This window comes from Xyrauchen texanus, chromosome 32 (genome assembly GCF_025860055.1).
Source record: "Xyrauchen texanus isolate HMW12.3.18 chromosome 32, RBS_HiC_50CHRs, whole genome shotgun sequence".
NCBI classification, from domain to species: Eukaryota; Metazoa; Chordata; class Actinopteri; order Cypriniformes; family Catostomidae; genus Xyrauchen; species Xyrauchen texanus.
The window spans coordinates 22685518-22700202 of NC_068307.1; the positions used below are offsets into that span (position 1 = coordinate 22685518).

Consider the following 14685-nt stretch of genomic DNA (forward strand, 5'->3'; position numbering starts at 1 on the left):
GACCCGCAACCGGCTCCCTTGGCCAGCTCAACGCCTTACAGTTTGGGGCAGACCCCATCGATGGCCCCAAGGTCAGTGCCAGTCAATGTAACTTATAGTAGTGCACCTACATTTGCTCAGCCACTCTCTGTGGATATGACCAACACCGCAAATTCACTTACTGCTATGCTTCACCAATCACGGCTTGAGCCACCCATATTCGCAGCAGATGGTTCTCTGAATCCTGAAGAATGGCTTCAGTCAATTAATATATACAGAACCTCACTGGATCTCACAGACGCTCAAATTCTCCTGGAGCTCTCACGGTTTCTGTCAAAAGAGCCAAGAAAATGGTTTACTGTTCTTAGTACAAATCTGACCACTTGGAATCAGTTCTGTGAGTTTTTTAGAACGGTCTTTCTGCCTTCAGACAATCAAGAACGTATTCTAAGGGGCATTTTAGACTGAATGCAGATGCCAAATGAGCCGTTGCCGACTTTCGTCGCTCACATGCTGGGTGAGTTTCGTAAGCTAAAGACACCTCCACCCCAACAAGAGCAAATAGAATTGATTTGGAAACACGTGCTTGAGAAATATAGAGTCGCGCTTTATGGCACACCTATACCGTCAGTCATGGACCTTCTTTTACAGGCTCATGAGCTTCATGCAGTCCTTGGCCCAGGTGTTGGATTTTCACCTCAAACACATACTAGCGGTATGCCCTCAAGAGATGTTCACTGTTTTAAATGCTCCTAGCCAGGATTCACCACTCGTACTTGCCCGAACTGTTGTCCAAGAGCACAGTTGCAGTTGTCCCCTAATGATCCTCCGAAACGCACAAAAGATACCGTCAATAGAGTGCTGGATGTAGAGGGGATAGATGGCTCTGATCAGGCCATTGGGAAACAAAATGTGGTCTCAGACTTTACCCAGATGGGAAACTTCAGGGGAGGGAGGACGGTCAGATGGGGCAATCCTCCCTCCAGAAGATGAATGTGCCTCACGTATCTAATGCTTCCTTGAAGGATCAACCTACTCGGGGTCATGTGGAGGATATTACTTCTACATCTTCATGGAATACCCCATTCAGAGTGAAGGTTAACCTCTATGGTCAAGTTTTTGATGCCACTCTTGACACTGGTGCTTCTCTTTCTGCAGAGCAATCAGTGGTTATCCAGTCTATTCTTGGGGGGGACGTAAAAATGAAACCATGGTTCGCACCTCCTATTCAGCTTGCGGATGGAGCACCCTGTTGCCCGCTGGGTGTCGTTTGGTTATCGTTGGGTTTCATTGGCCAACGTTTCTATCACCGCTTTGCTGTTGTAAATACTCTTTCTTCTCCTTTGATATTGGGAATGGACTTTATGTTGAGATCTTCAGTTACTATCCATGTTCCGTCTAGAACAGTGGTGCTGGGTGATGAGCCGGTGCCCCTTGAAGAGTTGGAGGGAGCTGACTTAATGATACCTAGTCCTGATTTATTGAGCATGGGAGTCAGTTCATCTGCCCTGTCTGAGAAAGTTGAAGAAGCATTCCTAAATAATGAGCAGAAAAATAAATTGACTGAATTGCTTGAGTCTTTTAATGGTTTATTTGATGGACATTTGGGACACACATCTATAGTGGAGCATGAGATTGTTACAGACGATGCAAAGCCGGTACACCTTGCCCCTTACCGCACCTCTCCAGCTAAAAAGGACCTCATTGAGTCTCAAATCAGGGACATGTTAAAAGAAGGAATAATTGAACCTACTTCTAGTCCTTGGGCTGCCCCAGTCGTTATTGTCCCAAAACAATCAGGAGAGCCAAGATTCTGTATTGATTATCGTGCACTCAATAAGCTCACGGTCAAAGACTCCTATCCACTACCGAGGATTGATGAATCTCTCGACTTCCTGGCTAGAGGAACTTTCATTTCAACCATTGATTTAGCCAGAGGCTACTGGCAAGTGGCGGTCGCAGAAAATTCAAAGCCAAAGACTGCTTTCATTTCCCATTGTGGGTTATTTCAGTTTCGGGTCTTACCTTTTGGATTGTGCAATGCACCAGCCACATTCCAGAGGCTAATGAACACAGTCCTAGCTGGTCTCATCTATAAATCATGTGCCGTCCACTTGGATGATATTGTAGTGGCATCACCTACTTTTGAGCAGCACCTTGTTGACCTGAATGATGTGCTGACCAGGCTGGAATCTGCAGGACTTGCAGGAGCTTGCAAAATGCCAGTTCTGTAGGAGCGAACTCACTTTTATGGGTTATAACGTCACCCCAAACAGTATCCTGCCAAATGAAAACAAAGTAGAGGCAGTGATGGAATTCAAGACCCCAACTAATGTAAAACAAGTCAGACAGTTTCTGGGAATGACCAGTTACTATAGACGCTTTATCCATAATTATGCCCGCCATGCTGAGCCACTCTTTGCGTTGACCAGGACGGATGTTCCTTTTGTGTGGTCAAATGAATGTCAGAAGGCCATGGATTTTCTCAAAGAAAAGCTGACTTCCGCACCTATTTTGAGATTCCCAAACTTTTCTCTTCCTTTCTTTATCCATACGAATGCGTGCGACAGTGGACTTGGCGCAGTGCTCATGCAAAAAGACAACAATGGTAGTGATGTTGTGGTGGCCTACGCGAGTCGTGCCCTGCATAAGGCCGAAAGACCTTATTCTACTCCAGAAAAGGAGTGCTTAGCTGTAATATGGGCACTTGAACACTTCAGCCCGTATGTAGAAGGTCTTCATGTAACGATGTTTTCGGACCACAGCAGTGTGAGATGGCTAATGTCTCGCCCAAACCTCTCTGGCCGGCTAGCTAGATGGTCACTCCGATTGCAAGACTTTGATTTTGATATTGTCCATAAGCCAGGGACGAGTAATAAAGTGCCGGATGCTCTGTCTCGTAACCCTGTTCCTTCCTGCAATATGCCCTTGGGAATTCTCCCTGATTATGCCATTATTGGAAGCCTGGACTTGCGCACCTTACCTCCTGTACATTTTTCTGATTGGGAGCACCTAAGGCAGCTTCAGCTCAATGACCCAGTTACGGGGAAACTTCTGCGTCTTCGTTGACTATTTTTCAAAGTGGGTGGAGGTTAGTGCAGTGAGAGAAGTGACTGCCCAGGTTGCCGCCAGCAAGTTGCTTAGCGAAGTCTTTGCGCGACATGGTGCGCCTACTTACCTGATCTCGGACAGAGGGTCACCGTTTGTGAGTGAACTCTTCAGGCAGGTACTCACCACCTTGGGGTCAGAACATAGACTCACAACTGCTTATCACCCCCAAACAAATGCGACCGAGAGGGTGAACCGTACGCTAAAAACAGCTATCCGTGCTTATGTAGGTAACAAGCACACTGCTTGGGATCATTACCTTCCCCAAATTTGCTTTGCCTTGAGAACCGCACCACACGAAAGCACTGGCCATAGCCCATCTATGTTGCTGTACGGAAGAGAATTGAGTACTCCTCTCGACATTATCACTCAAGCCAACTGTGATGGTACGGATGAGCCTGGTATCCCATATCCAGAAAGTTTAGAGTCATCAATAAGAGAAGCGCATGATCATGCTAGATCCATTTTGGATGAGAGCCATGCCAAAAGGAAAAAGTACTATGACCGAAGACGTCGCCCTGTATCTTACTCTGTGGATGAATTTGTCAGGGTAAAGACTCATCCCCGTTTGGATGCACTGGCAAACTTCACAGCTAAGCTAGCACCTGTGTATACGGGCCCTTACCGAATTGCACAAAAGCTGTCAGAAGTAAACTACAGACTCGTAGACGTGAGTACGGGGACAGACGCAGGTGTATTTCATGTGGTAAATCTGTTGCCTTTTTGTACCTGGGACTCGCTTGTTGGAAAAGAGACTGTGCCCACAGAAGGTTCCGTTCCGGAAGCATCAGCTGACAGTTCTTTGATTGACGAAATGCCTGGGGAAATAAGTAGTGGTGCTACTGCCATGGACCTATCAGACTTGCTAATTGAGGACGATTATGGTCGCCCTGTGACAACCAGTGTTCATGACCTGTCAGGCAGTGTAGACCGTGTAAATTGGTTGCCTGACCTACAGGTTAACTCTGAAACTCAGAACATCGACGTGTCTGTTAATGAGCATGATCTGGACAGGCACCACTATAACTTAAGACCTCGACATGCACCAAGAATTACCTCAGACTGTTCAAATAATAGGTGGACGAATGTGTACCACACAGACAAATTAGACCTTTAATAGTGTGCATGAAAGTTCATATACATTGCTTAACACTGTTGTGAAGGTTTAACATTTTCAAAAAGGGGGAAAATGAATGTGAGAATTTAAATGATCATCAGTCGGTTGACATGTTTGTTCCAAGGTAAAAAAAAAAAAAAAAAAAATAAATGTCCCATATTGCGTTTGTAGTGGATTTACATGTTTTTTTTTGTTTAAAAGCTGCTGCTGCAGACTATGTATTTTAGTCTATCTATACTGTCATGTATGCTAGTGTATGCATTAATAATACATACTCCTGTAAGACTGTGTTATGATAACTTTTCATGTATGAGGTTGTTCAAAACGGTGTTGTACTCAGTTGTGTTCGGGTGAGGGCAGCCTTTACCTTCCTGGGGGGGATCTGTAACGACCACCTAATGTTAAGTACTGTTATGACATGAATGTTGAGGTGCCTTTAAGTTGACGTCTCCAAAGGTGTATGCTGTTGTTATGAGAGCGTGCATGCACTGTGAGGAGAGCATAATTGCTTGTGTGTAGAGAGAGATGGCCGCTCTACCGCTGAGTGCTGTTACTATATGCGCTCACCTCTACTTTTGTTTGTAGCGTTTAACAGAGTATTTCTTTCCCCTGTTTATACTCGCTCTTTGACATGTATGAGAAGAGTGTGTTCATGTCAACATCTATAAAGCCTTGTGGGACTACCTGATCCTCTGCCTCGGAGTTTTCCTTATTGCATTTCACTATTTTTCCCTGATTCATCTGGGCAAGCTCCAAAATCCTCTGACAGACGTTACACTTTATTTGAGTAAATTATGACAGAATTTTTCTTTTTGGGTGAACTATCACTTTAAAGGTATTAATGGTAATATGTATATAACATTGTGTGCATCTAAGGTCTCACTGAATCATATCTCTCTGTATACGTGTGTGTCTCTGGGTATATAGTGTATGTCTGTGTGGAGATGTAAGACAAATGGAGTGTGAGACATAGCAGGCTCTGGTTTTCTTAGCACAACCTCTCTTATTACATAACCCCTCCCTCCTTCCTCTAACTGATCTCATCGGTATCTCCTCCCACCACGATGGTAAACTTGGTATGATCCACTTGCCCCTGTCCTGAGTCCTGAGTCTGAGCAGCTCACACACTGTCAGAGAGACAAGACCTCTTTGAGAGAGAGCAACAGAAAGAGATAACCTGTGTCAGAGTCCAGTCTTTCTCTGGGACGGGAGTCTGACTGAGAGTTCTGTTATAGTACTGAGTTTTTGCTGTGTAACTCCATCGGGAGTCATGAGTTCAAAGGGGACAAACTTCCACAACAAACGCCTGCCATGTGAGTATTTCACCTCTTTCTGTAACAATCAAATAATTCTGTTCATATAGCACAAATTCTTTTTTAACTCTGCCTGACAACAAGCATGACAGATTGCTCGTCATTATTCAAAAGAATATGTGTGTGCAAGTGTAAGGGAGACTGGGGTGAGTCACAGTTTTTATCCCAGTGAATATTACTAAGGGTTTATTTTTGAAAGTCAGTCTATAATGTCTCAATTACAAAAGACACAGAACATTTCTACTGTAATTGCCCAGGAAAAAAGATACAGTTCTTATGACAAATGTTGAACCTTTGTGACAACATTGTCAAAATGAGATTTAAAATAGCCCATTATGGGGGTATTAAGCTAAATTTAAACTGTAAAACAATTGTGAAACTCAAAGTAATCCATTAAATAATGGAATGCAAATATTGACAAAATAATATGCAAAAATATCAAACCATTGGTTTGACCAACATAAATTGCTACTAATAAAATGTATACAATTATTAAAATTATTACTTTAAAATATGCATTGGTGTAAATTGACTTTTGACTCAAAACCTTATAGTTACTGAGATTTAGTCCTTGTGACAACATTCCCATGTGACAACTAGGTTTGGTCTCCACTGCATATGTGATTGTGTGACAAAATTCAATATTCCCATACTCAGGGTTGGGAGGATTACTTTTGAAATGTATTCCACTACAGATTACAGAAAACATGCTGTAAAATGTAATTTGTAACATATTCCATTAGATTACTCAACGTCAGTAACTTATTCTAAATAAAAACTTTGGATTACTTCTTCAGCACTGGTAGATGTTTTCACTTGTTTTGACTATAAAAACTCTTCTTATGCTTAATACATATCTTATGCAGTGTTGTTTCTAAAACAAGATAAATCAAATGTATCTTTTTTTAAGGATTTTTAGATATTTTTTCAGGAAAACAATACAAAAATAATTATCAAGAATATGATTTTTGCCCTAATATCAAAGGTCTTAATAGAAAAAAGAAATTTGATGCAACGTGAATTTTCTTGATAAAAAAATATGCTCGTGCCTGGTAACATGTGCATGTAAAATGGCTAGAAATAAATTTTAGCTTAGCATAAAACTGACATTTTACGCTTAAGATTTATTTCTATTTCTTCTGCTCCAAACGTACTTCTCTGTCTGCTAGTATGAATGTAACACATCATAAGAAAGTGTTTCACTGCTGTTCAAATGCACTTTGGATCGCATCATTTATATATAAATGTTTTCCATCTGAAGGGACTAAATATTAAATTAAACAAATGATAATAAAATGCAAAGTTGTTTCTTCAGTAATCAAAATACATTTTGAACATAACTGTATTGTAATTACCAATGATTTAAATTGTAGTGGAATACTGTTACTTATATTTTTTTATTTTAAATACGTAATCCCTTTACAGGTATTTTGTTACTCCCCAACCCTGCCATACTTTAATATGAACCCAGGTTTTATTCTTCTTAGATTTCAAAGGTTAAATGGCAATTTAATTAAATAAAGAAACATGTATGAAGTGAGTTGGTTTAAGAGTATAACATTTCTGAAAAAAATGGTAGGTAACAATTGCATGTAGTTTGGACTTCCCCTGCACCTTTAAAATGCCTTCCTTATTTGGACACATTTCACCATTGGCTGGGTATGGAAAGATGATCTAAAACCATCTGAGCAGTGGCTCTGTTTTATTTCAGTCTATCATAGTTTACACTGTGTAGACTGCAGGCCTGTGATTTATTACCTTATTTTGAAAACCTCTGCTTATTTTTTTTACATTTATTTTTTGCTTAAACAAAATGGTAAATTCTAATTTAAAACACAATGTCAAGTAGAATTTTAGATCGGGGGGAATTAAGTAATTTTTTGGACATTTGAAGAGCCGGAATGTCGAAAAAAGCAGTCTCCCAAAGCTTGGAGTTCAAAGACATTCTTGATTCTAGCTTGACTGAAATTCCTGTAATTGAGATATTTCTGCCATTTTAGCAGCTGGATGTTGGATACACTCCAAGTACCCACACATAAACATGCTTGGTGGGTGAGACTGTGAATTAGATTGGACACAAGAACATTTGTCCCACTATCCTTCAGTTTTACTCACATTATGAGCAAAGAGTAATGAAGACTGTGTCTGCCCCAGAGATTTATACTCCAGATGTTTAGGGTGGTGTCATTCAGGTCCTGTGGAATGACCCTATCCACAGACCCTATCCACAGAAACTGTTTAGAAAATGTTTCTAATTGTCTTAGCCTGCATGACTCATGATTATGGAAATGGAATGGTCAAGATGCCACATTTTAAAATGGAATGATGGTTTGCAACACGATCACAATCAAATTGGTCTTGTTACAATTTGTGACAGACAAATTCCAAATAGCAACATCTACAGTAGCATTTAAAGGGATATTGAATTGTTATTTTGATATATTTCCCAGGAAATCACATGTAGAATCTAGTATCTTTAGAATCTGCTAAGCGTGATGACGAGAAAACATATCAGGCTAAAAAGAAGGCCATATGATGGCTTCCCTGGAAATCACAATTCTGTTTTCATTATGGCGGTCATTTAATCGGAAAAGGCAGAATTGGCTGGATTCTGGTTATGTGACTTTGTTAGAACAGATGATGCATTCGTGAAACATGTCAAAACATGTCCCGGTCATATTGCACCCCAAAACCAAGTGAAAGAAAAGAAAAAAAAAATACAAAAAAAAAACAAATAAACATTTTGTGGGTTATTGGCATAATTTTCAGGAAAATAATGTTAAAGCAATAAAAGAAATAAATTAAATCATAATCATAATTTTCTTTGTTAGATTTAAATGATCTCTTCTTTTCTTTCTCTTTTTGTGTGTATGTGTGTGTGTGGGGGGGCATGTTTTTACCCTCATAGCTTTGAGTGTGCAAGTAAGGTAGGTTGATAGTCGCACAAATGAAGAAAACTTTTATACAGGTTTTCTCATTTTGACAAAAGACTAAAGTACTCAAATTGAGATTGAATTCTGGAGTGATTCTCTCACACCTTTAGATGATGCCACAAAAAGGGGGGAAAATTTGTTTGAAACCACAATGGGATAGGAGCTAGTCAGTGTTGTGTGGGTAGCAGAAAAGTAATAAATAATATCTTAGACATATATAAAATTCCCTCCCTTTGGTGGAAAGCACAGACTCACTATGTAGTTCCCCTGCCTCATACTTTCCATATGACTAAATATTGTGTAATTTAGTTTGTGGAATCTGCTAGAAATGGCCCTCAGTTTCTTCCATTCAAAGTGTTCCCTGTGGCATATACACTGTAAAAAAAAGAAATCATGCTGAGGAAACTTACGGCAACCAACATTAGGGATTTTTTATTTTTTTATTTTCTCAACTTAAAGGCAAATTAGTTGTATCAATGTAACAATTTAAGGTGGATTGAGAGTTCAGTTAACCAAATAAATTAAGCTCAACAAAATATAAGTGATTTCTACATGTATCCCAAAGTTCAACAAGCTTGTGTTTTAAGTTCAGCTTAAGTTTAGTGTTTTATATATATATACAGCGGTGTAACACTCATTCCTTCGACAATAAGCGCGAGTCCGACCATCACCTCTGGTGAGACAAAACCGTGACAGAGCACTTTTTGTCAGTCATGTCTGGTCCAGCGAAGGTGGGTTTGTGCCCAAAGGCGACGTTGTTACCGATGATGTCTGGTAAGGACCTTCCTTACAATAGACGTAGAAGCCCTCAGTCCAGCCTCTCCCAGCCTATTGCTGACAGTCTGAGCATTGATGGAGTGATTGTGCATTCCTGGTGTAACTTGGGCAGTTGTTGTTGCCATCCTGTACCTGTCCCGCAGGTGTGATATTCGGATGTACCGATCCTGTGCATGTTGTTACATGTAGTCTGCCACTGCGAGGACGAACAGCTGTCCTTCCTGTCTCCCTGTAGCGCTGTCTTAGGTGTCTCATAGTATGGACAGTGCAATGCATCTTTCTTTTGGTGTTTTTTAGTCAGTATAAAAGTCTCTTTAGTGTCCTAAGTTTTTATAACTGTGACCTTTATTGCTTACTATCTGTAAGCTTTTCAACAGGTGCTTGTTCATTAATTGTTTATGGTTCATTGAACAAGCATGGAAAACATTGTTTAAACACTTCACAATAAAGATCTGTAAAGTTATTTGTATTTTTACAAAATTATCTTTAAAATAGAGTGTCCTGAAAAAGGGACAAGTCTTTTTTGTTGAGTTTAGTACAGTTTGCATTTGCAACCATCCGTGGCCATCACGATTAAGCAGCTGTTTGCCTCGAGAGCAGAGTGCTGATGTGAGACAGGTGTTATTTGCTCATAGGAGGTGCTCCTGACTCAAGTGAGTCATGAATGAGAACCCGAAGAGAACGTGCATCTAAAATATCTCTCACTCTAAACAAAAGCTGTCTGTATTATTTTATGTCAGGACAATTCACTATTTCTTTTAAATCTAAATAAAAACTTGTAAGCCTGACAGTAATACATTTTTACAGTAATTTTTAAATGTTACTGTAAGATGATTAGTATGTTTTTTATGTTTTGTAAGGGATACAGTTACCTAATTTTGTATCCTGATTACATACGTAACTCTGTTACAAGTAATCTGTTACTCTCCAAGCTTGTTCCCAGGAACCGCAGTGTCTCTAGACATAGAACAGCTGAATTAGGGGTCGCCTTATAAAAGATGCTGTATAAAATGTCTCTAGGAGGGGAATTTGTTTACAATGACTTCATTGTCAGAGTGCTGAAGAGATTTTGGCTGCAGCCTGGTTGTACTCTATCCTTATTTTCAGGACATGCATACCCACACGCTCTGCGTCTCACACACACAGGCACATAGGCGCATATTTAAACATTCCCACTATTAATAATTCAGCCTGTTGAGGAAAGAACAGACAGGTGTTCAGATTTCAGGCAGGGCAAAGTAGAGGAGAATTCATTACATCAAATGTAAACAACGCAACCTATTCGCTTCTCTGCCAATCACACTCTCTGGGCAAAAGCACTTTACACTATAAAAGGATCAGCAGGTTTGGTATTCTGCTGCCCATGTTATAGGACACTACATGGCTACTTATACATGGGGTTTTCAAGTCAACTTGAAATCAGAATTTACCCTAATACCTTCTTCATACATTTTCCTAAAAACAACTCACCTTATTGGCTGATATCACCAATAGCTTGCACCAACAGATATTTCTACCTGATCTACCACTTAAAATTTGTTTTGTTGGTGTAACCTAACGAAGTTGATTCATTGATGTAAATATAATATTTTTGACATGAATAAAAACTGATAATTTAGTTATTGTTACCACATAAGGCGCATTTTTAAAGTACATCTTTTTTTAGTGCAGCAAACCACACTTAAAATAACTATCTATAAACACATCACTGATTCTTCTGTTGTGTTTTCCTGCTACCATGACACCATGAAACTGGACTATAAAGGGTAACTGAGATCACTAAAACATGACCTCCCCTCTAGTTGGAACAGAGCTTGCATATGCCATAGAAGCTCTTTTGGCGACTTAAATATAAATATACATAAATATAAAAGAGTGTATATATATATATATATATATATATGACAGGAAATTAAGGGGAAATGGAATCAGGAAATGTTGCAAGCCACAAACAAAATATCGTCACCCTCAGGAGTACCACAGTGCAATGAGTCAGAGCATCTGTGCAAGGTCAGATCTCTAAATGACTTTTTTTTTCTTTCTTTCTTCTCCTTAATGGAGGAAGATAATTTGTTTGTGGGTGAAATTTAGGCATGTCCCTTTTATGTGAGTTTAATTTGTCTTATACCTCTTGGAACCCTCGCTTTTTACTTACCAGATGAAGGCATGAGACTAAACTAATGTGATAATACTTCAAGCTGACGGCTGCTAATCTGAGCACAGTGTGCATAGTTTTTTGTGTAGCTTGATGGATGGCATTGTGAAAGTAGGCAAGCATTGATTAAAAGCAGGAGTTACAACTGACCTGACAAATCATGACATTGTTCTGACATGACATCTTTTATAACAGACCTGTGACATCATCACATTATGCTTGAGACTGAGTGTTACATAACCCTGATGACCCAAAGAGTTGACAGATATAATAACAGATTGTCGTCATTCCTTAGCTCAGCTGTTCCCTTTACAAAAATCTTCACTATGATGCTGCGCTTTGCTAAGCGCTTTTGGGAACAATCCTAGTTGTGACATCAGTTTTGCTCTGTTTGTTTGGGGGAAGAGCACGCTGCTCTCGCATTGCAGCAGGGCGGGTGCGAGCACTGCAATTTGCTTTCTGGCAAAGTGCTTTGCGCTCGCCTCGCTCGCTTCCGGGAGTCAGCATCCACGCTTAGTTTGTGGGGCTCTCGCATGGATTTGGCTGAGGAGCAAGAGACGGGTTTGTCCCTTTCTCTCGCTCTCTCTCCCCAAACCCAGCTGGTCCTTCACATGATCTCGAAGCGCGTTCCGACACCTCTTCGGTTCATGAGGGGGACCGTGATTCTCTTCCCGCCTCCGAGCTTTCTGTCCGCGATAAAAAATCAGCGGAAGAATTGCTCGATGTGGTTTCTTGTGCGGTTATCAGACTCCAGTTGGACTGGCCACACCAAAAAGAGACTCCCAAACCCTCCAAATTAGGGGATAGATATTTATCTAGCAATCTGGGGAAGGGAACGCCTCATCAGTCCCTTCCCTTCTTTGATAACCTCCTATTAATAGGGAATAATAGGGAATAGGAACCCCTATTCTTCCTGTGTTCACGTACCCTCTATGTCATTATATTCGACTATCGTGGGTGCTGAGGCATGGGGATATTCAGTGATGCCGCTGGTCGAAGAGACGCTTGCGGGCTATCTCTCGCTGGGCTCGGCATTGTCACTCAAAAAGCCCTCTCTCCCCTCAAAGCCTTGTAGGATAACCTCCACTTTAGTGGGAAGGGCTTATCAAGCAGCAGGTTAGGCTGGTGCTGCTCTGCACACTATGGCTGTATTACAGGCGTACCAGGCTGACCTGCTGGACGACCTGAGTGTGGGTGCTGCGCTCGACGAACAAGCCTTCTCTGAGCTTCGCGGAGCCACAGATTTTTATCTCTGCGTGACCAAGTAAACAGCCCGTGCTATGTCTGCCTTGGTCACCGTGGAGAGGCACCTTTGGCTCAACCTTTCAGGCATCAAGGACAAGGACAAACTTTTCCTCCTTGATACCCCGGTTTCGCCCACTGGCCTATTCGGAGACGCCATGACCACGGTTATCTCCAGGTTCCAGGAGGCGAAAAGCCACGAGGAAGCCTTCGGGCAGTTCTTCCCTCGCCGCACTCAGGGGGCGGGTCCTTCGGTCCCCCACACCCGCCTCTGTCCTGTTAGAAGGGTGGCTCAAAAGCAAAGCATGGCGAGTCGTGCTCCTCCTCCCAGGGACTGGGGAAAGTCTCGTCACTCTCGGCAGCCCCCCGAAGCAAGGCCTCAGGACCATCATTTCTAAAAAGAGAAAACCCTGATGCTCCCCTCGGGACAGGGTGAGTGCTTCACTTCACCCCTCCCGGTACCCCCTCGAAGCCTCTCCATTCCCGCCACCTCTTGGTGTTTCGGGTGGCAGAGGCTCCCATCAAAAGTTGGGGGTTTTCGCTGTTCTCTGCATTTATTCAGGATGCGAAACACTCGACAACCCCTCAACAAGAAGTGTTAAAATCTAATACCCATCTCAGAGATCCTGACAGCGTAGAAACTTCTGCCAGATAAATACTTTTTCTGTGGGTCTTAAAAACAGTAGGAAAGGGCGTCAGGATTTAATTCACCGCCACCTTCCGTGTTTCAACGCCGTGGTTCTCACTACCGTAAACCGGATTTATTTTTTATATCTACTGTGAAAAGCAAATCTCCTGGTTAAAGGGGCCATGGAATGTGTTCCCCTTCCAGAGAGAGAGTTAGGTTATTACACTATGTACTTCCTGGTTCCCATGGAGGGTGAGGGGTGGCGTCTGGCTTAGATCTTAAAGCTTGAACTGCCCAGTCTGGGTGTTCAAGTCCTAGATGCTGCCTATCAAGACGATCATGTCTCAAGCCCTACGTCTCGTTTGGCTGGTCAGCATCGATCTTATGACGCACTTCTTTACTTCCTTTAGAAGTTCTGCCACAACACAGGAAGTTCCTGAGGTTCGCTTTCGGGGGTGAAGTCTTCCAGTGTCAGGTTCTTCCATTCGGCCTAGCCCTTTTTACCCGCACATTCACAAATGCATGATGTAGCGCTGGCTCCTTTGCGACTCCGGGGCATCTGCATTCTGAATCATATAGACGACTGGCTGATCCTAGCGCAGTTCCAGGAACTGGCAGTTCAGCACAGGGATATCGTCTTAGTTCATCTGGTTTCTCTGGGGTTGAGGCTCAACGCCAAGAAAAGTGCCCTCTCTCCCACTCAGAATACTGTCTATCGGGGCATCGTATGGCGTTCAATCACAATGCGGGCACAACTGTCTCCCGCTAGAATTGAGTACATTCAGATCACCCTGAGCAAAGTCAGGCTAGGTCAAGTTTGCACTGTTATCAGTATCAATGATTTCCAGGTCTCATGGCGACCGCGTCCTCGGTGATCCCTCTGGACCTTCTGCTCATGAGACCATTTTTATTGTGGCTCAAAGCCAGGGGATTTCTTCCAAGGGCCAAAACCCCTAGGCTAATAAGCGTTACGCGCCTCGGGCTTCGTTCCCTTTCTATGTGGTTCAGACCCGTTTTTTTGCTGATGACGCCACTCTAGGTGCGTCTTGTTGGCGCAGGCTGTTAACAACAGATGCCTCCCTGACAGGCTGGGTAGCGGCCTTAAGTGGTTGTCCAGCTTAAGGGGATAAGAGGGTCATCAGCTCGGTTGTCACAGTCACTGTCTCGAGTTGATGGCTGTATTTCTGGCCCTGAAATACTTGCTCCTGAGGCTGCCATGTCTTGTGCGGGTGGGTAATACAGCGGTAGCCTCTCACATAAATCATCAGGGAGATCCACGTTCTTGTCAGCTGTATTTCTGATGCGTCTGATTCTCCTTAGGGCCCAGGGTAAGCTCCTGTCACTCAGGGAATTTATATCCCTGGATGCCCGTTTGTGGGAGCAGATTTACTGTCCAGACAGAAAATACCAATGGGGGAGCGAAAACTCCACCC

The 14685-nt window shown here is 42.2% G+C and overlaps 1 protein-coding gene across 1 annotated transcript in view; it reads left to right on the forward strand.

The window, feature by feature from the left end:
- Positions 1–5292: 5292 nt before the first annotated feature.
- The window catches only part of LOC127626028 (dysbindin-like), a 33924-nt gene continuing 24531 nt past the window's right edge, over positions 5293–14685 (forward strand). Inside the window, exon 1 of the mRNA XM_052101537.1 lies at positions 5293–5517. Within this exon, the coding sequence (XP_051957497.1) occupies positions 5475–5517 (43 nt within the window). The 5' untranslated portion in view covers positions 5293–5474. The remainder of the gene's footprint in view (positions 5518–14685) is intronic.